Source organism: Haemorhous mexicanus, chromosome Z (assembly GCF_027477595.1).
Source record: "Haemorhous mexicanus isolate bHaeMex1 chromosome Z, bHaeMex1.pri, whole genome shotgun sequence".
In the NCBI taxonomy this organism is placed as follows: domain Eukaryota; kingdom Metazoa; phylum Chordata; class Aves; order Passeriformes; family Fringillidae; genus Haemorhous; species Haemorhous mexicanus.
In genome coordinates, this window is record NC_082381.1 from 55,230,830 (window position 1) to 55,256,034 (window position 25,205).

General features: G+C 38.9%; 1 protein-coding gene across 4 annotated transcripts in view; it reads left to right on the forward strand.

The window, feature by feature from the left end:
* MLLT3 (MLLT3 super elongation complex subunit) overlaps positions 1 to 25,205 on the forward strand; it is a 119,591-nt gene that overhangs the window by 39,435 nt on the left and 54,951 nt on the right. For 2 of the 4 annotated variants that reach the window (XM_059873618.1, XM_059873621.1), the window contains 2 exons: positions 19,393 to 19,475; positions 24,196 to 24,339. In XM_059873618.1, the coding sequence (XP_059729601.1) occupies positions 19,393 to 19,475; positions 24,196 to 24,339 (227 nt within the window). The remainder of the gene's footprint in view (positions 1 to 19,392; positions 19,476 to 24,195; positions 24,340 to 25,205) is intronic. The other 2 variants (XM_059873619.1, XM_059873620.1) reach the window with 1 other exon arrangement.

Sequence of the window (25,205 nt, forward strand, 5' to 3'; positions counted from 1 at the left end):
ATTGTGCTTTGTCACTTAATGCTTAACAATACTAAGACTGACAAAATGTACACATGTGGTTGTGTGATATATCCCCAAGTGTTAGCTCAGAATTTTAAACTCACATTGAAAGGAGTGGTAGAAATTGTCAGGTAATTGCTGCCTAGAGGGCATGTTATTTTCAGAGCAGCTTAGGGGCAGAAAGATCTGTTTGGTTTTGTTGATTTATTTTGTGCCTTTTGTGAATGTTGAATATGAGGACAGGTTCAGTTTGTTAAGTCTAACAAAATGAAAAATTTTTATAGGTAAAGCCGTGTGTTGTTAGTCAGTAGTGTCTGTCTGTTCATAAATCTGCCACTGATTTTGTGGATGACATAAAAGAAGGTGTTTCCCATCTCCTTGCCCCTCTCCAAATCCTCTAAAAGTTGTTGCCAATAATGCTAATTTCCTTGGTCAAACACTTACATGTAAACTTACATGTAAGTTACTTCTCAATTTATCTTGAAGTGGTTGAAAATTCTTCCATGTCTACAGTACTGTATACTTATGACACTGTGTTAAAGAAAATAAAAACCACTGAAATATTAAAAAGTTCAGTAAAGCACCATATTTTTAGCAGGGGAGGAAGCAGTTCCGTGGAGTTTCCCTAAAGAAGGTTCTTAATTTCTTTTGAGTAATAACTTGGCTTTTCAAGCATCTCTTAGCTTGACTTAGAATGTTAGTCATGTTACTGATGACAAAACTGAATGAGCAAACTCCTTAAAAAATTGGAGGTACTTGTAATTGCTGTGGCCTAAGTTCAAGTTCCAGGGGGTTAAATGTATTCTTAATACTTAATTTACTCCAACAGCTGACTTAACCATGGAAAAATGTATAGGTGCCAAGGAGACTCTCACAAGTCGAATGAGCTACTAGCCTCTGGGAATTTCAGCCTGATGCAGATGGTGCATATTAGGGGCTTTTGTGTGAAAACTGTTTTATAGAACATGAGGGGGAAAAAAATGGTGTAATTCACTAGATGATCAGAATACACATGCTTTGTTGAAGGAATTTTTACTGTAAGCAAAGAGCAGACAGGCAGGCAATCAAATTCAGTGGGAACAGAATAATTAAAACTTCGGTTATACTGTAAGCAATGCATAAGTGAATCTTAGACAGCATGGTTGGCAATAAGAAACATGTAATCTATACTGCTTTCCTTAAGGAACCAAGGCTTTTTAATCACTTTGACATATCCCTCTGAAAGCAACGAGAGTCTTGAGGATGTTAACTTTTTCCATATTTGATGAAAATTACTACCTTGTGGAAATGAGGACAGACCCAAACTAGTGCCACCAGTGTAGGACAGGCAACACAGAGATTGATACTGGCCTTTTCCACAGTCCCTCGTCCTGACCCGTCAGCCTAGATACTCATCAACACTTGCTAAGTCCTCAGAAATGCGTGAGATTTATCCTTCCCCCAGAAACTAAAAAACACCCTGGAGAGAAGCCATGGGAACAGGTGAAGATGCCCGAGGCCCACAGGCCACACCCCATACAAAATCTAGATGAAGTAAGGGCTGTTCTGAGAACTGATTTTCTGTCTCAGTCAAACCTTCCACCTTCTTGTGAGGCATTTAAGCTGGTGTGTGTTCTTTTGTTTTTTCTGTTGTCCCCATTTTATAGCCACTGTCTGACCAGGTGATGAGGGAAACAGTATTACAGCTCTGCTACCTTGTGTGAAACTGTTAAGACTAAGACTGTAGCTTTTCCATTTTTCTTTAACTTCTGAAAAATCACGCTGCTTTCTTCTAATGTTGTATTTCTTAGCATGGGCCTTAGCAGATCTAGGGAAGGATGAATAGACTGCTTTCCCTCTAGTCATTTTACTGACCCCCTCTGAGGCAGAAGAGTAAATGTTGAATCCCATTCTTCTGAATTTCTGCTCTTGAGATGATGAGAAGGAATGGGAAACAAAAGCGTGCGCAGAATTTGTCACTCTTCCTTTGCTTTCTGATGAAGCCTGGTAATGTTTGCTAGGAGTAAAAGGATAAATGAACTCTTTTATAGAGAATATCCGTTTGAGCATGTCACATGTTCAAAATATGTCAATATTGACAACATTTAGAGGGAAGTGACCAAAGCAAGAACTTCAAAAGGTAAGAATGATCACAGTCCAAGAATGAGAATTGGAAGGTAGAAAGAATTGCTGATAACTCCATATTCTCACGTTTCTTCTGAGTGAATAACTAATTAGAAGCATTTTAGTCAAGGTTAATTTGGTTACTGATTCCCAGTCATAACCCTTAATCTGGATTATTTCCCAATTGTTTGGGTATCAAACAATAACCAGCTCCACTGTTTTTTAAAAATTATATTTTCATTTAAAGTGTGGGGAAAAAGATCCTTCTTTGTCCCTCCTGGAAGCAGACAATAGGAAATGAACTAGCTGTCCTAGTTCAGAGCATTAAAGTAAATAAATCCAAAAGATTTGTTTAGAAATACTTAATAAGCAACTCTTGTCTCCTTTATTTGCTGAAAGAAATTGTTTCCAGGGAAGGAAGTGGGATATTAGAGAAGCTTTCATGCTATGCTCCCAAAGAACACTGGTTTTAGTCACTACCTTTGTTCTGGGACAGGCAATCAGCATGAAGTTATTCCTTACCCCTTAAACTCCTAGCCCCAAGCTGAGGGACCAAGAATGTTGAAAACAACATGTATTTATAAGACATGTTGTTTCAGGCACTTTGGGGGAACTCTGGACGAAGATATGAGAGACAAAGTTTTTTTTAATCTCTAATTGAGGATGTTAATGCAGATTTAGTCTTCTTGGAGGAGTTGGATGGATTGGCTTGCAGTCCAGGCATCACATTGCCTACACAATTATGTATACTTTTAAAGCCTAAAATATATAGGCAGCTGCCAGATGTTTAGTGTAAGATTACAGTTATCTTAACACCTAGGACAGGTGTATTTTTTTGGGGGGGGGGGTGTGGGGTTGTTCATGCAGGAAACAGCAGTGGCAGATGTGTGGATTCTTCTACATACTTACCTACTTTTCTGAGTGGATGGTTGGTTGGCAGATGGCAAAAGAGAAGAGCAGAAATAAACTAAAGAAAGTACTCAGTGCAAGTCAATATACTAATGTAAGGCCAGGGTTGTTTTATTTTTTAGTTCCATGTAACTTATTAATTTAATTAATAGTGTTGAAGCCCTACTTCAAGGTCTCTGTCAAGTGCTTAGGTCACTGACAGATGAACCTTGGTGGTTTCCCCACAAATTCTCTACTGTAAAAGCAGTCAGGGTAAAAATGTGAAAATTGCATGGTTCAATAGTAACAATGTTTATATTAAAATTAGATTGGAGATTGCTCACTCTACCTTGGCAAACATTTATTGTAGAAAATACATAGCTTTGAGCTTAAATGCTTTACAAACTGTAGCTTGTAGGTTCACAGGACATTCGGTGTGTGTTGTGTTCCAGCACGATAACTGAGGCTACATAATGAGAATCTGCTTATGGTAGTCCCATTTAAGATACTGAAAAAATGTAACTCTACTCCAGCCAGAACCAGTACAGAAGTACTATACACCTCTTGTCTAGAGGCTTTAAAGTTAGCCGGTGGAGGAGAGCGCTTGTTTCCTCCCACTATGTGCTCAAATCTGTGAGTCTGTTCTGGGATGTCATAAGTCTGAAATGCAGTGCATTTAGTGCTACAGACAGCTACTTTTGTGGGATTGCTGCTGTGAAGCATCTTTTTTTAAGATGAAACTGAAATTAGATGCTGAAGCTGGTAACATGCCCCTTTCAGAAAGTGACAAAATTCCACTGGCATTTTCTTTACCATATTGTTGCACTTTCCTATGTTTCCTCTAGCTACTGTATGTATTTCTATGAGCTTTACTGTTGTCTTTTAAAGTAATTATGGGTTTGAAACACTCAGGTGCTGTGTGTTCATGTACAGATATGACAGCAAATAGAGATTAAGTGGAATAGGTGGTAAAAAGACTGGGCAGTTCTAAGAGAATATTTACCAGCACATACTGTTCAGTGTCCTCTCTGGGTAAATGATGTCTTCAGAAGTCATGATTTGTCTTTATTATTGAGAAGTGCTGTGAGAATCTTTTGATGAGAGTTCAGACTAAAAATTGAGGTAAATGATTCTCATCTGTTTGTGAAAGGTTATGTCTAGGGCTGTCATGAATAGTTTATTTTCCTGTGTGTGTTGAGGCTGTGACAGTGGCATTTGTAAGCACACGATTATGCACCCTATTTGTGTTACTTGAATAAAAGATTGAATTTAGCTCTTCTCAGTGGTGTGGCAATTTATGCTTTTTAATACTTCCTTCGAGGTTTCTCAGCTCTTCCTGATTTTTATGCTCTAATCTTTTAAAGGGTGAGGGTAAGTTAACATCTCATGAGTATTACAGCAGTTCTGTTACCCAGAGTAATTATGTTACACTGCAAAAGAGCAGATATGTATTTAACTGAAGTAGCCAGTCATCCAGTTTACTGAGTCTTCTTTATGTTCGTAAGTAGGTTAAGTGACTGTTACTTAAAATGAAATTACAATTTAAATGCAGGTCTTTAAAAATTCTTTTTATGTGTTCTCTCTACATTGATTACCATTTGTTACTATCTTGTTAAGTGTAAGAAGTTATGTTAAATCAGCTGGTTGTCTTCATTATGCTCATATGAAACATAACATAATTCTCTTGTATCAAGGGTTTTTTCTCAGTAGGATAACTGTCTTACATTCAATCATTAAAAAAATATTTTAAATAGCACTCATATTGAAAAATACCTTGTTAAGAATGTTTTGACTTCCATCAGTCCGCCTGTTCAATAAATAAAATTAAGATTGCTGGTGTGAGTGTTTTGTACTCACTTTGTTTCAGAATGATTTTTTCCCGCAGTACATTATGTCTATGTGCTACTTCTCCAGTCCACCCTGATATTTTGATTGGTTCTGAAGACTTCAAGTAGGAGCTGGTTATACTGCCTTGACCATGCATTCAACTTTTAGCCTTGTTTAAAAGTGGCTTTACTGTGGTTTCTTTATTACTGGGCAGTTCTCTCCTGTTGTGTACCACTACTTGTAAAGTGGCCATCATTACTATTGAGCCAAGAGTGGCTTACTCTTGTTCTTGGTGTATTAAATATTTCATACTTAATACTTCAATACTTAAATACTTTGCTCTGTCTGTGGGAAAACTTAAGAAAGTCTGTTTGTGATTGCTTGTGAAGGAAAAATTTAGAATGGCTTAATGTTAATTTTGGTCTGTCTGTCTTTACTTTTGCTCTTAACTAAAACAAAGTGCAAGGAAAAGATGCTGTTGATTTGTCCTTTCCCCAAAATCTACCCTCAAGCAGATGGTGGTTTGATCCTTTGTGTTGTCCTCAGAGGCATGTAAACAATTGAGGAAAATGAAGAATGTTCCATTGCTGCTACTATGTGGACCATTATACAGCTTAATTGTTTTTTGTCATGCTTTCTTTTGTGTACATAAGTAAATATTCTTCATAAAGTAACTTTGGGACATTTTGGAAGGTAGTGATGAAATATTCTAAAAGTAGTTGATTTAATATGTATGTTTCAATACCTGTCCTTTGATTGCTTCTCTTAGCTTAGTCCTACTTTTACTTATATTAGCAAGGTTTGTTTAGAGGACTCTTAAAAGCATGTAAGTATTAAAATAGCAGAGGTCTATGTGTCTCTCATCTCAAGACCTGCAGCAAGCCTGTTTAGGCATTTCTAGATGACAACTGTGTGACTGATTTTTTCCATCTCCTTTAACATTTCCAGTAATCTCAGTCTGTCTAAAATGGCATGGCAAACAGCCATGGAAGCATTTTTAGTTTATGAAGCACATGGCTGAAGTTCTGCTGCTGACAGTAGTCAGTTCCTGAAGATGAATGTGGAAGTTGTGTGCTAGAACAAAAGCCCTCTCACTCCACTCCACCTCAAGGATCTCTGCACCTTTCAGATGTGGGCCTCCTGCTGGAATGTTACTGGCTTCACTTCAGGTTATTGTACTGAAGTGCGCCAGAGAGTCTTCAGTCTCAATTTTGTTATTGTTTTCTTTGTAGTATGTTGGATTCTGCTTGTGGGAAGGTTCTTCAGTGCTCACTCAGCATGAGGCTGACACTTTTGACACTTTAATCTTCTTACTTAAGGAAAAGGGTTTTTTTGTTGTTGTGTTCAATTTCTCAGATAACAAGCTATTCAGAAATAGCCCTTAGTATGACTGGTGGTAGGGAAGCAAATGGGGAACACAAGTACATCTGGGTGGTGTGGAACAAGAAGGTGATCCTGAGTGTTGTTTTTAGGCTGAATGGGGGCTGCTGATTGCTGCTGCTGCAGAGGAGATGTGTGATGGTCACATGACGTGAGGGCTTCAGCCTCACTTGCTATGAAGTCTGCTTTAGAGGACAAGTATTAGTGTGCTTGTAGGTTTATAGAACATACAGAGTGCTCCCTTAAATGGATGAGTGGGGGAGAGCAGCACCTGCAAGGAGGAACCCTTTCCAGTGCCTGTACACCCAAACCCAGAGCTTGCTGCTTGAGGTGCTACTTGTCCAGCTTCTGCACCAAGTGTGACTTTTCTGCTGCTGTCTATTAAATCTTCCTCTTCATCTTGCTTTGAATGAGGGAGGACGTGTGCTTTTTGGCCACAAATTGTACTTTCTTTGCCCTTCATTAACTGCACTTATGGGTTGCTGTCCTTGGGTCAAGGTGTTTTCTGTCTGCATTCCCTCTGAAACCTCCAGAAGTGTCCAAAGGCTCCTGTGTTACCTACCTGCAGGGGAAACCATTGTAAATGGCAGCAGAATATCATGTCACATGAGGGAAGAAAAGGGGGAAGGATGATGTTTTAGGATGCTGTTTTTCTGTTATGCTGTCTAGGTTTGGTGTTCTATTTTGAAAGGCAATTTTAAAGAAAGTCTAAGACAGACAGATGGTCTGAAAATGTGACAGTCAGGCTTGTGGCTGATGTCTGTTGAATTTTGCGCTTACCTTTCTGAAATTAAATTGCTAGGATCATCATGAATTTAAAAACTAACATCACCTGTCTTTGATAAGTCATGATATTTTTAAAACACTTGGCTGGTGGAAGGACTTAGGCTTCTGAAAACATACAGAAAAATGAGTGGGGAAGCCTGCTTAGAGTTTTGCTCTGATTAGGGAAACAAAGGCACATAGCTTTTCTTTTAGTTTCTTAACTGAACAATAAATTGCATGCACACAGTGCTTAGGGGTGTTCTTTTCTCAAATCTGTGAAGATCAGACTGGGAACAAAATCTAAAATGTATGTATTCACACAGTTTCTTAGGGCAATTGCTAGTGAAAAAAACCCAAAAAAGAACCACTTTCTTAGGTGACAATGTAAGATGTAACCAAAAGTGTTCTATCACCATTTCCATAAACTGTTAAAACTTGGTGGGGCAATGTTATCTCGTCCATGGCTCATCCCTGTTAACTCCCTCCAGGGCCTATCTCTGCTAATGGGCCATCAAGGTCTCATGAGATGCTGTGCCCAGGGGGAGGATCTAAGCATTCTTACCTGGATATAATCTGAGGTTTGGAACACCATAAATGGCCACTGAATTCCGAGAGGACAAGAGTTCCATGACTACCACTGGACCTTCAGAGGAAGATCACACCCTTCTGCAGGATCACTGCTTTAACCACATTGATCACTTTAACAGGATTGCAGCCACCCTTTAATCAGACTGCTACCAACACCCTGACCAACAGGGTATCAGGTTGCATCCTGACTCTGTCAGGTTAAGAGAGTGTTTTTGCATTTATTTTATACAAAATAAATTTCCTATACAATTGCAGTTCTAACTTGGAATTTTTCACTGTTTTGCTTTCCAGCTTGTACAAGTGATGCCTTGGAGTGGGTACCTAAAACAGAAGCTAGACAAGATTAAGATAATAAAAGCGGGTATTTATTAAAGGCCTTCAGCAGGTACACCTTGGGCAGTCAGAAGCTTCGGAGAGGGGCTACACCCAAGATGGATAATGGTCACAAGTTTTCACACAGTTATAAGTTTGGTCCTTTTACATGTCAGGTTAATCCTCCAATTATAGCTTCAGGTAAAGAAGTGATATACCCTCAGTTTGCTGGGAGTAAAAAAAAAAAAAAAACAACCAAAACTAGATACCCAAAAAACCAAAAGAAACCATCAAATAAAAAATAAGAAAGGTAAGGAACCTCCAGAATTAAATATGCCAGATTTTGAAAACCTTTCTTGTGCAGTTGACTATTGTCAGTCAGTCCATCTACTATGGGAAATAATGCTTTGGATAAATTTTCTTCCAGCAAGATCTGCTTTTATGTAAAAAAGTTAAGGCTTCTTTGAAAGCACATGATATGCTAGTATAAAATGCTGATTTCTATTTTGACTAATTTAATGTCCTCTAGACAATATCTATTCTAATTCATGAAAGAATAATAAGTTAATGTTAAATGGAGGATATCTTTTAGGTTGAAATTGTTACACATACATAGTTTTGCAGGTTTGAATTGCTTTTCTTCACCCAAGGTGAATCATTACATTCCCCTTATCAAAACTGAAGAAAAGTGTAGCTTTCTGTTCCTCTGCAGTCTTTTTTGCGTTGTGACCACCATAGTTTCATTAAACTATGGTGGTTTAAACTTACTTGTTTCCTGTATGTCTGACTGGTGGTACACAATCTAGTTTTTGTTCAAGATGTTTACACTGAATTATTTCTGTTTTTCAAGCTGTTATTTAATCAATATAATACATGGAGAAAATACATGCCAGAGGCATACCAAAGCAAGATAAACACATTGTGAAGAGCAAAAAGTTTAGTGTTGGGTTTGAAGTATTCTTCACGAACTCAAAACTTAGCTTTTCCAGTGATTTTAGAAGAATTTTTGGTGTTATAATGCTGTTGAGCAAAGATTGGGGTATTTGGTTAAAAAAATTAATGTTAGCAGTTTGCCTGTGTAAACGTCATTAAGAAGTTTGGTTTTTTTTTTTTCAAGATCTGCATAACTAAAATAGTTACTACCCCCAAAAGTGTTCCTTAAGAATTATAATCAAAACTATTTCCTTATTACTGAATGCTTGCAACTCAACAGTGAAATTGGAAAGATGTCACGGACTGGAAAATTGGAAACAACGCTGTGTTGCTTCTCTCAGAAACAAGCAGAGCTAGGGATTACAGAAGAAATTGTTTATTCTGTAGCATATAAATGAGTAATACTTCCATCAATAGCTTTCCAATTAATGTTGTGGCATTTTTTAAAAGAAAAAATACCAATTTGCAGATTCAATTTTGTCCACTTTTTTTTCTGATATTTTCAAGAGCTCAGACTTGAAGTATTGCATGATGAATGACTCTTATGCATAAGAAAACACCTAGCTTTCTTAGGCAAAACTGTAGCTATGATCTCTTAAAAGTCAGTTTGGTCACTTTATTGTTTAACAGATTTCCATCAGATTATTACTGCAAATGCAATTTCATTAATATAGCAATTTTTAAGGTAAAGATTTTAAAAAGCTAGTTGTTCACTTCATGCTGGAGTTGGCCTAGAGCAAAACCAATTATTCAGTCAGACAATTTCCAAGATTTTCTGCCTTTATGGTCTAATCTCTATTTCTTTTCCTTTCATTTCTATTTTATGTGCAAAGGGAGGTTTGTCAGCTGTAGAATTTAGCACTCAGAACTTGTGAAGAAACGTATCAGTGGCTAGCCTTTTTAGTGAATTAATGTTGTACCTTTCAGTGTGTGTGTATATGTGTGTGTGTATTTTTTATTTATTTTTATCTATCTATCTATCTATCTATCTATCTATCTATCTATCTATCTATCTATCTATATCTTTCAGTGTATCTGAAATGCTTGTACATCAACCCATGCAGTGTGAAAAACAAAGGGTGAACCGGAAGCCTTGGTTAGCTTCCAGCCAGCAGTGTGTGCCTGGGCAGCCAGGAGGGCAAACCCCATCCCGGGGTGCATCAGACACAGCATCACCAGCTGTGATTGGGATCATCCTGCTGGATTCAGCCCTGGTGCGGCCTCACCCCGAGTCCTGTGTGCAGTGCTGGGCCCCACAGTCTGAGAAAGGAGGGAAGGTCCCTGAATGTGTCCAGAGGAGGGGTAAAAAAGCTGATGAAAGGGCTGGCAGGAATGTCCTGTGAGGAGCAGCTGAGGACTCTTGTGTTTGTCTAGCTTGGAGGAGAGGAGGCTGTGGGGTGATCTTACTGCCCTGAACAGCTGCCTGAGGAGGGGATGTGGAGAGGGAGGTGCTGATCTCTTCTACCTGGGACCCAGTGATGGGATTTGTGTGAGTGGTTCAAAGCTGTGCCAGGGCAGGTTGAAACTGGACATTTGGAAACATTTTTTTTAATATCAGGACAGTCCAATATGCTGGAGCAGGCTTTCTAGAAAGGTGGTCAACGCCCCAGGCTATCAGTGTTTAAGAGGCATTTGGACAATGTCCTTAACAACATACTTGAACTATGTTCTGAAGTGTTTAGGCAGTTGGACTGAATGATTATTGTAGGTCCCTTCCAAATAAAATAGTTTGTTCTATTCTGCCTCTCTTAAGGAGAAGAATAAAGCTATAGGCATGCTACAGTGGTCCTAACCAGCATTCCAATTTTAACTATTTCTGGTTGAAGAAACTTGTAGTTTTATATGCCACTTCCTTATCCTCACATGGTTGTTTTCTCCCCACAAAATTCCTATCAGCTTAGTAGTGTAATTGTTGTGATAAATTACGTGCATGCCAGGGTATACAACCTTTGCATCACCTGTAGGCAAACACAGCACCTAAACTCAGTTTATGCCTGAAGCATACATTTACATCATATTAATTGTAAACATGCTTGCACACAAATTACAAGTCTCTCCCTTTCAGGGTATTTTTATTGTGGGGCTCTGTATTGTTCTGTTACACAAGTAATTCTAGGTGGCAGGAAGAAAAAACAGGCAGGTTACTGTATACACACTGTTTACCATAAATAATTATTCTAGCCTTAGCAATACCCTTAGTTTAACCTCATGTCATATTAATACATCTCTGTTTTGCTCAAGTTAACATGCTTTTTTGTCTTTTTCCATTAATGGTATTAATGTGTTTGAAAGAGAAATTTTTGTATCTTGTTCTTAGTCCCACTGTCCAATTGCTAAAATAATTTTGGGAGGTAGTGTTCATGATCTTATGTATACTTACTCTGAACAGCTTCAGGATACAGGCAATTTTTTTTTTTTTCAGAATACTACATCTGAAGAACAAAGAACTGTCTGAAACTTAGCAAAAGAAATTGCAGGGTTCTGCAAGTGGGGAGGAAGAACCCCAGGCACCAGCACAGGTTGGGTCTGACCTGCTGGAAAGCAACTTTTTTGGAGGAAGACCTGGGACCCTTGGGGGACATCAAGCTGTCCATGAGCCAGCAGTGTGTCCTGGTGGCCAAGAAGGCCAGTGGTGTCCTGGGGTACACTGGGAAGAGCAGTGCCAGCAGGCTGGGGGAGGTGATCCTCTCCCTTTACTCAGCCCTGGTGAGGCGCATCTGGAGTGCTGTGTCCAGTTCTGGACTTCTCAGGACAAGAGAGACACAGAGCTATTAGAGAAGGTTCAGAGAGGTTGTGGAGTCTGTCTCACTGGAGATACTCAAGAACTGGACACAAGCCTGTGCCTTGTGTTCTAGAATGTCCCAGCTTGAGCAGGGAGGTTGGACCAGAGTTCACTTGTGGTCCCTTCCAGCTTTACTCATTCTGCAATGAGTCAAGTAATATAACCATGAAGGATGGAAGTGTGATGGAAACAAAAATAGTCTTGGCTTGCTTGTAAAACTTCTTTAACCCCCAAATTTTGACACAATTATGGCAGCACTGCTATACAGACTGATCTTGTTGACTCTGAAATGCATATTCCCAGTTGGATCCTTGCATCCTTGCATAGCATAATGAAATTAAAATAGAGTATAAGATTTATTGTGTTAAGTATCTGTCTGGAGGTTAAGAAAAAATATTCTCTGTGCAAAGTATTTCATAGTAAGAGAATGTATATAATTAATAACCAAGAAAGAAATTACTTCAAATTCTGCAATTGTGGGACCTGTTTTTCTGAGTAAAATAGAATATCCCAAGGGCTGTACATTCTATACAAATATGAGAATGTACTAGTGCACAATTACTGGAAATTTTTATTACTCTATAAATACTAATGATATTTACAGGGCAAATTGACATTTATTTTCTGAGTTTTTAATGTTATACCTAATGTGTTTTCCATCAAAGAAAATTGTTTGGTTTATTATGTTATTATCCAGGCAGCTTTAGCTGCAGTACAGTTGTTCAAGGGTTTGTTCTTTTGCCTTAGTGTCATGCTCATCTAAGAAAGGCTTCTAGAACAGTGCCTTCTGGAAGTGCCATAGTCCACTGACACCTGAGACATATGTAAATTTTTTAGCAGTAATTTTTGAAAAGTTGTAAAAACTGTACTGAAAAAATACAATTGTCTTGATAATATAACATCTAGACATAAAGTAGGAAATGTAGGAATAACTCAGTTTAAAAGTACTCATTTTTATTCTTTTCTGATCTCTTTTGCATTCCTGTCTTGTTCAGAGGAAACATGAGGGAGCAGACAAAAGGGATGGCAGGCATAAACTATATGTGATCCTAGACATTTCCAAGAACTTCTGAATGTCTCAGTAAGGACTTTTGCATGTGTGTGCCATGCAGAATACAAGCTTTGTGTCTTTTAGTCAAGAGAAGGGGCTTCTGCACCATCTGATGTGTAATGAACTTTAAAACTTAACAGCTGCCTGAGAATCTTTCTATATCAGGAAAATGGTCCTTCTGCTGGAAGTCCTGGAGGGGTAATGTGGTTTATCCCCAGCTGGCATCTAAGCACCACACCACAGCCTATTCATTTCCCTGCAGTGGGATGAGGGAAACAGTTGAAAGGATAAAAGTGAGAAACTTGTAGGTTGAGATTAAGACAGTTTAATAGGTAAAGCAAAAGCAGTGCATGCAAGCAAAGCAAAACAAGGAATTTATTCACTACTTCCTTAATGAGCAGGCAAGCATTCCACCATCCTCAGGAAAGCACAGCTCCATCACATGTAACAGTGACTTGCAAATGAATGGGTTTGGTTGCTTTAAAAAATCCCTGTCAAAGGTATTAGCAAAAGCAGGTTTAGTATAAATTTGTGACTAGCAAAGTTCAATGGCAAGGCTCACTCTATGACTTATTACATGGATGAAATACATGTAATGTGTATTAGAATCAAATTAGAATGAGTCAGACAGAGACCAGAGATGGAAAAGAGTAAGCATGTAAAGTGGTGAGACCCTCCTGCTGAGTCACAAGGTTCACAGACAAGCCTCTTGCTTTCTAAATTCCTGATGGAGCCTAGGTGTAATTGAGTCCAAACTCAGCCACAGATTTGGAGACTTCCCTGCCCCTCCATCCTTGTGTATTAGATTGCTCTCAGTTGATGAAGAAGCTATTTAATGGTCAGGGAGTAGACAGTGTGTACAGAAAATATCACTCCAAAATATAGTTAGAGTTCACTTTATTTCAGTGGTTTTAAGCTGTATCTTGCTATCTTATCCCGTTGGTAGAAGTGGTGGGGATCTGGTCACTCTCTGTGAGGGAAGTAATGTAATATATCTATAAATGCAGTGCTAAGAGCCCCAGAGTGCTAAGAGTCTTAGAACTTTTAGTACCTTCTGTGTTTTTTCTTGGGGTTTTATCTTTCTCATGAAGTACATGTCAGCAAAAGGTGTGAAGCAAATGGACTATCCTTATTCCTAGTCTAGGATGTACCATTTAAATCACACTCATCTTAGTATTTTTTGTCAGTTTCTGTTTGAACCTGCCTAGAATTTTTTTATATTAATGGCTGAGGTGTGCCTGAAGTTAGAAGATAACAGAGCCATTCTCTTCCAGGCTGTTTTGTTGTTTTTTGGTTTTTTTTTTTTAAGACTCCACATACTGGACCTTTCCAGTTGGTAAGGTGAGCTGCAGAATAGCAAAGAGCTTTTAAAAAATCACAGCTGAATATTTAAAGCTGAGTTATTGTTGCAGGAAGGATTTGGTATCACAATCTGCCTTCCTCTGAAAATGAATGCCACTGCTTGGTTTTGAGACTTCTTTTAAGGAAGGTGATGTTGAATAGATGAAATAGTGGGTCAGAGTGTGACCAGTATGAGCAAACAATGGGCAAATATCTATAAAATACGAGTACAAAAATCCTTATTGTTAAACCAGTTCTGTTTAAGAAGGTATCACTTCTTACAGGCACCCACTTGGAGTATCCTTCAGGATGCATAAAATATGTGTGAATTCTTGCAGACTTTATTCTGCATCACCCTGATGTTGTGTTGAAATCTGCTTGAAGGGAACTTCTGCCTTTACTTGTTCCTTCTGACTGTGTTTTTAATATAAAGAAAAAAATAAAACAAAGAAAAAAACCTATTCATAATGATGTGTTCAACAGTGTTAAACTGGCAAGTGAGTATCATGTTAAAGCTTTTAAGAAAGATAGCTTTAACTAGAATTTTGTTATTATTATGTCGAAAAGCTTCAGTATAGTCACTTTTAGTAAATGTGTCATTGTGGCTTGATTGCATCTGTTCCTTCAGTGTCAGTTAATGTCTGATGCAACACATGGGAATGCATTTGTGAAAGAGAAAGTAGTGCTTCACTTGTGGAATTAAGAAATAAATAATGTGAGATAAATGATTTCAGCAATTTATGTGTGCTGTAGAGAAGGTCTATTCTCCTGATAGAACAGGGGACAGGTAATCATCCATGCTTGTTCTGACTTTCTGTGATCTTGGCTGACTAATTCTGCAGGAATTATCAAGAGAGTTCAGTTATAGAATGCACTGGATGAGAACTGAGCACTCTCATTTCTTTCTTACGTGTAGAATGAGTGTCACGGATTCATGGAATATGCTGATTTGCGAAGGTCCTTTTCTGCAGCTGTCCTCTCCAGTGTCTCATTCCCCAGTCTCTCTGCATATCCAGGGTTGCCCCATCCCAGTTGCAGAATCAGGCACTTGTATTTGTTAAACTTCATACAGTTGGTGATTGCTCAGCTCTGTGATTTGTCAAGGTCGCTCTGCAGGGCCTCTTGATAGTATGATTAGGCAATGTAACAAATTAGGCAATGTAAACAGATACTAAATCATTATTGAGAAGAAATCCTTATTAATAAAATTGTGTTGCAGCAGTAGTAGTAGTGATAATGTTGCTGTTACTGATGCCCATTGATACCTTGCAGCTTCTGGAAGGGAAGTTTTGTTTGAGGAGCATTTCCATAACTTGTCATCATCTATGAATTATTGGAACCTGTTTGTATAGGAAGGCAGCTCAAAATGAACGCATCAGCATAATCAGTGTGTTTCTGACTATTCCTGTTCATGAAGTGTTTGTAATTCGTCTAGCATTGCAGCTGAGTGCCTGAGTAGTCCTCTGCCACAGGAGGTTAAGTGACTGTATACTGTAGATGAGTGCCTGAAGTGTGTGCAGTACTAGAATTCACCCTCTGTGCAGTTGTATATGTGTGCACATGTGTATGGTTTTTCAGCATTAAGGCAAACCATCATTCCAACCTCTTCTTATCCTAGGACCTAGCTTTTACACCTTCCCCTATTCCCTCTATCTTTATATATATATATATATATATATAAATATATAAACCCCTTAACTTGACTAGTAATTTCGTTTCACCTGTGTTCAAGCTCCTGTGCAGCATTTCACAACAGCTTTAGCTACAGTTAAAGACCTGTTTGATCTAATTTCCATTCTGTGGCCTTAAACGTACCACATGTTACTACCTGTTACTGCAGTGTTCACCCCACAGCACAATGAAACATGGTGAACGTAAGGGACAGACTTCAGCATTATGATTATGTTGCATGAGCTCCTATTTTTATTTCAAAATTGTGCCTAAAAGAGTTTTAATTGATCTATCTGTTTAGAAAAAGTATTTGCAAATACATTAGGACTAAAATTTTTGTTTATGGGAGAAGAGATTATTCTGACAAACATACAATAACAGGTCAGTACCATGAACTCATAGAATATTCTAAGTTGGAAGGGACCTTCAAGGATCATTGAGTCCAACATTTAAGTGACCTGTACAGGGATTGAATGCACAATGTCGGTGTTATTCCCACCACGCTTTGATCAACTGAGCTAAGCTCATTATTTTGCCTTACACAGGCAACAAACCCCACACATTTTATTCTGTGGTCAGTGTGTGTAAAGAAGTATGTGTCATTTTGCTTATGTTTTTACTTATCTTCTTCTGGACCTACAACTCTTGTGACAGGAAACACTGTTACAATTGTTCAGTTATTCTGTATGCTGTTGCCCACTTCTTCCTGCATCTCAGCGATGTTCCCTGGAACTGCCTTATCAGACACCAGTTTTTAGCTGAGTCTGTGGGAACCTTCAGGGCTTTAATTGTTGTAGAGACTGCCTTGAGTTTGGACCACCTAGAAAAAAGATACAGCAGAGAGGGAGAAAATTGTTTTTCATACAAGCTTTTTCCTTAGGAGAAAGCAATTAAGTGCCAGACCAAGCAAGACATTTGGTCTGGCACTTGAAATGGATTTTTTAGGTGCCACTTTAAAGGAAAGGAGCAGTCCGAGGTGAAATGCCTCTGTCCCTCTGGATCAGGAGGAAGACTTTTTGTAATAAGGTGGTGTTTTCTGTTTAAGTACCTAGTCTAGCATAGTCACTTTTTTCCTAGCAAGCTTTGGGACATCTGTTAGGGTGCTTTCTTTTTCAAAATCACTTCTTCCTAGTTTCTGTTGTTGGTTGAGTTTGTTGGTCTACATTTACGATATGCATTTGTTTCTCTTTACTTTTTTCACTACAGGTTTGGGATTTTTTCCCCTCTTCTCCTCTCCTGAGCAGTTTTGGGTTTTTTGTTTGTTTTCTTACTTCCTTTTCTGCAGTTTACTTAACTCGTGCCACTTCTCTTTTCTCTGCTCAGCATACCTTGCTGGGATGATTTCCTGTTGGCTTGGCTAAACCACATGTCACTGCAGCCCTGGTTACTCCTTTTGACAGTTCAATAAGACAAAAAGAGCTTAGCCCAGGAAGTGCTGTTTCAGAGTGCACAGAAATGCCATTTCTGTCAGTATGTTCTGTCAGTGATGGCTTCCACAAAAAATGTGAGAAAAATGTAATAGCTGCAGTCTGCACATACACAATAGCACTGAGCTTTGCTCAGTCACGTCTGTTTCTCTTCAGGAAGGTTTCATCAACAAGTCTAGAATTTTCCTTATGTTAAAAGACCATCTTTCAGTTTGAGAAGACACCCAAAGTAGTTTCCAGGTGATTGCTCTGCAGCCCATTATCCAGGCATTATCAAAACTCAGAGCTGTTACAGACTCTTTGAAGAACCATGAGACTTTGATGAGGTACTATTCAGCATGGCAAGCAGCTGTGTAAATCTGCAGGAAGACCTTTGTGAGGGATGCAATGAAAAATATTCATGCTAATGAGGTTTTCTGCACCAATTAAGTTCTCAGGAAGAAGTTGATGTGATGTTTGTGACATCACGAATATGTAGCCTGAAATCACTGTTTCTAAAGCCTCTGCATTTCTATCTGATCTGTATAGTCTTTCCCCATTTTTGTGTAAGTGGATTTCAATCTTCTGTGTGTGACCATTCAAAAAATACTGTGAACCCTTTCTCCTCAAGTTGTCTACTGAAGGCAGAGGAGGAACAGGAATACTCCTTTATTATTGACTGAAAAATTGCCAATACATAGTACTGTAACCTCTGTGCTTAACTAGGACTATTATATTTACATTTTTCAAATGCTGGCAAGTTGTCTTAGGAGAAGATATGCCAGTATAAAGTGAAATACTACTTCTGGGAGGTTCTTCCAGTTTCCAACTGAAGACCTTGGTCTGAAGCCATCTCTTTGATTTGACCAATCATGCTTTTTTTTGACCAGTAGTGACCGGTAATGCTTTTTTTCAAAACCTTTCAAATCCCACTTTACAAACTATAGCTTCTCTGTTTTTTGGCTTTTTTTTTTTTCTGCCAGGAAAAAAAAATTAACTTCTGTAGCTTCCAGAGAACAGTGTTGTAGAACAGTGTGTAAAAGAGATTGTTCTTGCTCTTTTTCCATCCTTTTCCCTTTTTGTTAACTTTGTGTAGTGAAATGAGATAGTGATAGTCAACTGCAGTAGGTGAGCAAGGACTTGTGATCTCCCTAACCCTTGAGGAGTTTGGTGCTAGCAAAAAGGAGAATGGCAAGATAGTAGTAGAAAATTCTTCTGTGTTTGTTTACCTGGGGATTAACCAAGCTTGCATGTCCTCAGAAAGCTTCAGTACTGATTGTACTATTGGGAATGTAAGAGTGTTTATGTTCCTGGGTGTGTCTGATGGGCCTTGTCATGTTTTCAGGATGATAAAGGATTTTAAGTGCCTATCTGTGGTGCTTTGCTAAAAGAATAATTTTGGTAATCAGGCCCTGTACAGTTAATTGCAGGACATTCTTTTTGTAAACTACCAGGCAATTCTGAAAGGAGTATATGTCTGAGCAAGTTGTGATTCATCTGATAGTTTGATTTTTTTTCAGCTAGTTTCACAGGGCTAGAGGAGATGTTGTAACCTTTTGTGTTATTAACTGCATCATTCTACCAGCCTACAAGTGGAGAAACCTTCAGTGAGATGGTAGTGCCATAGATATGATTTTTCATACATAGCATGTCATACATGCAGCATTTGGAAGCATCTGAGTTGATGCTGCAGTTAGATACATGGTTTCTCAAGCTTTGCCTCCCTTTGTGCTAATGTGTTACGTAGACTTGAGTTCTGAGACTCAAGACAATGAGACTGCCATGCAATCAAACAGGAGAAGGCAGAGATGGCCACTGTTCCAAGTTCTGTAACAACCTACTTTTTGTCACTGACTGGAGTTGACAGCTAGTGCCATTTTCTTCAGAGATCTGCTATTCAGTATGGTGGGAACTCAAAGTAGCTAAAAGCCTTTGCATTAAACTGAGAACTTGAAGAAAAAGATTGTAGTATGGCTAATAATATGCACAGAATTTTTATAGAAGTCTGAATCCTTTGAGGAAAATCTGGATCTTTTTAAACATAATACTATAGTTAACCTTCCTCATGTTCATCACTATATGAAGAGCTGTGTTATGTCCCCCCTTTCCCAATAATAAAATTTTCAAATTTGAGATAGATTTCCTATCCATAAAGTGGGGGTTTTATGCCGGCAAGTAAAATTTGCATGCAGAATTCAGGTTGAGTTGTGCACAGGTGTATCCTACTGCGTGTGTGTAGTTTTTTAACAGTGCCATGTAGAACTATTGTCACAGATTTACTCATATGGTTTGCTTATGAATTTCAGATTTTTTTTTGTTAAATACTGTTTTTTTCTCTGTTTCAGTGTGCAAGGACCCACCTTACAAAGTTGAAGAATCTGGATATGCTGGTTTCATTTTACCAATTGAGGTTTACTTCAAAAACAAGGTATGGAATCTCATGTTTTTCATAAGAAAAAAAAAATAATCATGTTGAAGTGAGGGTTTTTTTATGTTTTGAACTTCAGTTTGTAAACTTGGTTAAGAATTATATTTAAAACTATCTTTATCAATGCTGTTCCTCAACCCAGTATTACTGCAACATGTAGAAATGTGTAATTGTATTTCACAGAATCACAGAATGGGTCAGGTTGGAAGAGACTACAGGGGATCCTCATGTTCAGCATCCCTGCTCAAGCAGGGTAATCCCAGAACAGATGGCATAGAATTGTGTCCAGACAGTTCTTGAATGTCCCTAATGAGGGAGACTCTCTGACCTCTCTGGGCAACCTGTTCTAGTGCTTGATCACTGCACCTTATAGAATCTCTTCCTCATGTTCAGGTGCAACTTCCTGTGCATCAGTTTGTGCCTGTTGACTCTTGTACTATTGCTTGGCATGATCAAACAGGGCCTGGATCCATCATCTGACACCCTCCTTTTGCATACTTCTTAACAGTAAGGTCCCTCACAGTCATCTCTTCTCAAGGCTGAGCAGACCCAATTCTTTCAGCTTTTCCTTCTAAAAGAGGTTCCCTCATCATTTTTGTCAGCCTGTGCTTCACCTTCTCCAATAGCTCTGTGTCTCTCTTGTCCTGAGCAGCCCAGAACTGGACACAGCACTCCAGACGTGCCTCACCAGGGCTGAGTAAAGGGAGAGGATCACCTCCCCCACCCTGCTGGCACTGCTCTTCCCAGTGCACCTCAGGACACCATTGGCCTTCTTGGCCACCAGGACACACTGCTGGCTCATGGACAGCTTGCTGTCCCCCAAGGGTTCCAGGTCTTCCTCCAAAAAAGTTGCTTTCCAGCAGGTCAGACCCAGCCTGTGCTGGTGCCTGGGGTTCTTCCTCCCCCCGTGCAGGACCCTGCCTGTGCCTTTGCTAAATTTCAGACAGTTCTTCCCTGCCCCTCTCTCCACCCTCTGAAGGGCAGCACGGCCACTGCTCCCAGCTCTGTGTCATTAGTGAGCTTGCTGAGGGGGCACTGCCCCTTCATCCAAGGCACTGATGGAGAAGTTAAACAATATTGCACCCAATATAGACTACTGGTGGACAGTATTTAGTAGATAACTCTGAGAAATTAAAATTGCCTTATTGAAAAAGAGAAGTGTAATAGAATTATTGAGAAGAATTACTAGCCTTGCTAAAAAGCGGACAGACTTTAACTAATGCTTAAACTTAAACTTGCAGAAAGGACACCAGTCTTGATTATGTTGATTACACAATGAACTCATTACTCTATTCTAGTATTATATTGTTCTATTTAGTACTGCAAATCTTTATAATTGGCTCAGGTTTTGATCTTTCAAAACAGTCTTTTTTTTTAATCTTGCATCCTTTGTCTGTTAAAAAACATTTATTTAGACAGCATGTGAGTACTCATTATATTGAACATTACCAGGCTCAAGCCAAATCCAGTGCCATTCTGCAAAACTTTGCAGATTGCTAATGCTATTGTGATCCCTCACATTCTAAGTAATTGCTGCACTTATTGTGAGTCTCTCAAACAGCAAATACAGAGGTTTTTTTAATTGTATGTGACGGGGTCTGCATTACTAATAACTAGCACAGATAAAAAGAACTGGATTTGTGTGAAATTAAAGAGCAAAATCTTGCAAAGTTTAATGCACACTACCTTAATATCCAAAGTTATTCAGGTTCCCTTTATATGCTGTGTGCCTTTTAACTGTTATGGTACTTAATATGATTCAAAGATACCCATGTGTTTATTTTATATTATCAAGATGCAGTTTGAAATTATTATTGTAATCAAGTCAAAATTACATCTGTATTGTGTTGAATGCTTTGTAAAAGACTAAAAGAGAAAGAAAATAGAAATGCACTGTAAAAGGGTTTTTCTGGAACCCTGTTGAATTAAAATTTATTTTGGGGTTAGCTATGTGTGCCTTTGAGTGTGTGTTCCAGTATTTTTCTTTCACAGAAAGCCCTCTTAAGGTGTGAGGTGTGGATAATTCTGTTCAGGAACTTTGGAACTTGTATGTTTTGAATAGGTAATTCTGATATGTTCCCTGTATCAATCTGTGAAGAGCAGGTCTTGATTTACCGTGTTTGTTGTTGGAAATGAAACAGAATTTGCTCAGTAAGTTGATCAGACTTTTTGGTATGCTTTTTAGTGCTTTTTCTATTCGGGAAACTGTTTTGATTCATTCAGAAAATCTAATGAAAATCAGCCTAGTCTCTCAAACTCATCTATTTAATGCTCATCCCACAGACAAAGTAGAAGACAGTGAGTGAATCATTGAACATTTCTACAGAAAGCTTCCCACCAAATACTTCTTTTTTTTTCCACTAGACTTGTGACTGCTTTTTCTGACTGTGGAGACTACAAGTCTCCCGTGTTCCCCAGCAGTTGTGGCTTAGACTGAGATCAAGAGGGCAGCAGTGATTACAGCTTGGCTTACCCTCAGGGAACATGTGGAATTAGGAAGTTTGCAAACATCCCTCACCCCTTGTTGTTGTCATGTGGTATAGCAAGCAGCAGTTGGGCTCTGAGTCGGTTAGTCTGTCACACAGCTGCAGCAGCATGCACTTCCCTGGGGTGAGTGCAGTACAAAGGAAGAGTGGCCCAAAAATTGAGCTGGCAAATTACTACTTTCTCCTGCCTCAGCTGTTCTGTCCCCCCTAAGGCAGTTCACAGGTACTCCAATACAGAAGGAGGAAGAAGAGACATACCATCATCATTTATTAAAGGTAGACAGGTGCTGAATTTCTGATTCAGAAAATACTCTCATGGATAGAGAAAGGAGGGGTACAGGAAACTACTTGGATCACAGAGGATCCTGTTCACAGGACTAAACAAATTTAATAGGTATTTCGCCATGATAGAATAATATTCCAAGCTTTAAAGAGTTACAGAAATTACAATCAACCCCTGCTCCCAAATTCGGCAACAGCAGGCTATGGTTGTTAGTCATAAAATAAAGTCCCTAAAAATGCTTTTAGGTCAAAGACTCCTCTGGAAAATGAGGTTCAAAAGGCTCATAAACTGCAGCACATTTTATCTCCCTCATTTTGAAATAATGGCAGTGCAGTGGTACTGATGGTCATTTGTGTAGTAAGTCTGCTTTTTATTCACTGGTTATGTTCATCTGACTTTCCACAAAATTGTTTGAAGACTACTGTTCATGAATTATAACAACTTGGCTTTTATGGCAAAGCTGCTGGTACCATTATGTTACCTATAGCAACATTGCAGTTTTCTAAGCAGATCAGGGAATAAATTGCTTCCATTTTTTTCTTCATGAAATCGTGTTAATATTTCTAACAACCAGAAGTATCATCCATGTTTGCCTTTGAAAATGATATAATTTATTTCTATGAACTATGTCAGAGCTGTGAAAAGAGCTCGTCTAGGGAACTGCTTTCTTTTGTCTTCAGAAACAGACAACTTTAGGTCTCCTTTTATTGTTTCTGCTCTAAGTCTAGAGATGGGACAGATTAGGGACAGATGGGACAGTCTCTTGGCTGTGTTTGAAACCTCTGAGTTAACTTTCAAAATAACTGAGTTTCTATGTTTTCTGTTCATCCCATACTTGGAATCCTAACTCAAAATTCAGCATGATTAATGGTTAAAGCATCTGTCACTGAAGGATGTAGACACATGTACCTGAAGAACATGTAATTTAATTTCATGCAGTGTTGGATATGTGCTAAGGTTTTGCTGTATCTCTTCCCTCATGGTTCCCTTTTTACCGAAACTTTTTTTCAAGTCGACTTTTTTTTTTTTATTCTTTCCTAAGGCTTGATTTGGTGACTTCCATTGCACATCAGGACCTTTGGAGGAAGGGCTGCTTAATAGCATCATAAAAAAGCACTTACTGCACATACAGCTTCTAGAAAGGACTGTGCAAATATGTAACACAAAATGGAATTAGTTTGTAATACCAGGTAGAAGATACTGAAGTTTCTTTGATGCAACCACTGTCCTTTTTCAGCTGAGGCTTTCCCAGGGCACTAGAGCATTGGTAATTTCTCCTGAGATAAATTTGCCATTTTTTGTTTTTTCTCTTTCTGTATTGGTACAGGGAACATTCAATTTCAGTTTTTCACTGCAGTGGCAGAGAATTTTAATTGCTTGAAAGTTCTGGTGAAACACTTGAAATCTATCTGACCCCACTTTTTCAAGACAATGACGTTTCTTTAAGAAATGAGCAGAACCTGTAAGTAGGAGATCAAATGTAGTTGGCTGCAGCAGATTCATAATTCCCCCTTTCTGTAACTTGTGAATAAATCAGTTGTTTGGCTGCAGTGGAGAAATTTGTGTTCAAAACTTACTACACTGTGTTCAGTACTCTCTAGGGCTCAGAAATGTAATTGTGTTTTTGACTGAGTTACCTTGTGTCAGCTGAACCATGATACTTGCCTATGTACCTATCTGTAGCCTGGGCCAAACATGACTTAAGTGTCAAGCAAGCCTTGTCAGGATTTCATGAAAATCATGCATTTTACCTTGAGTTATCATGGGCTGATAGGAGCTTCTCTGATTTACTGTAGCTCAGCTGACATTTGGTAAATTCTGTGTATGTCTGAGAACACAGAGAATGGTTTAAAATAATTTAATTTTAATTGACAGTCTTTATGTAGCATTTGTTTTCAACTTAGTTAGTTTTGGTGCTAGATGTTTCTATCTGGTTATTTTCAACCCTCAGGAAGAACCTAAGAAAGTTCGATTTGACTATGACTTATTCCTGCACCTTGAAGGCCACCCACCTGTTAATCACCTCCGCTGTGAAAAGCTCACATTCAACAACCCGACGGAGGAATTCAGAAGAAAGCTGCTAAAGGCAGGAGGGGTGAGTCCTGCACCCATGTCAAAAGCCATGACAATCAAGATGTTGCTGCTTGTTGCTGGTGCATGATTAGTATAATGAGAAAGATTGACCTAACAGTGAAATTAAGTGAAGTGGTTTTGTGATTAACTTCATACACAAGCTTGGTACGTGTCTTTAAGTGGAATGGGTGAACAAATGAGCATGGGCATTCTTTAAATACATCACAGTGTGATGGAAGTAATAAGAAAATAAAATGTCTTTCAGTGGAAGAGGTTCTGTAGTTCTATATTAAGCAAAATAAATTCAGTAGTTATAAGGTAGAACAAGTCAAAACTCTAACTATAAACAAACCTACTTAAATCTATGTAATATTTTGCACAGCCTGAATCAGAAAAATGGTCTGACTTCTTTATGTGTTGCCAAAATTAAGTGATGTGAAAAAGCCAAGAGGAAGTTTGCCCATTTGGAGGGATGAGAGGGCCCAAAAGGCCAAACCTTTAGGTTTATGCTTTGTCTGTGAAACTGTTCTGCTGTGTTTCACACAATGACAATGTAATTCATTCTGTCAGGGACAATCAGAGGCTTAGCCGTGAGGTCTACTCACGACTTGACCCCTCCTTGCTGGAGTGTGAAACCCTCCCTGGGCTCTGCTCCACTGCTGGGCCATCTTCATGGGCCCGAGCCTCTCGTGTGTCAGGCTGGGCTGCTGCCTCTTGCCTCCTTCCACACACCACTGAAGAGCCTGTCTCCTCTGTTCCCTCTGATCCCTCTGATCACTGCTGTGCTGATGGGAGGGAATGGAGGAGCTCAAGCTCTCCTTGGATGCCCCTGAAGCCATCCTTCCTTCCACCTGAGCCAGCCCTAGGCCTGTACCTGCTTCTCACTGC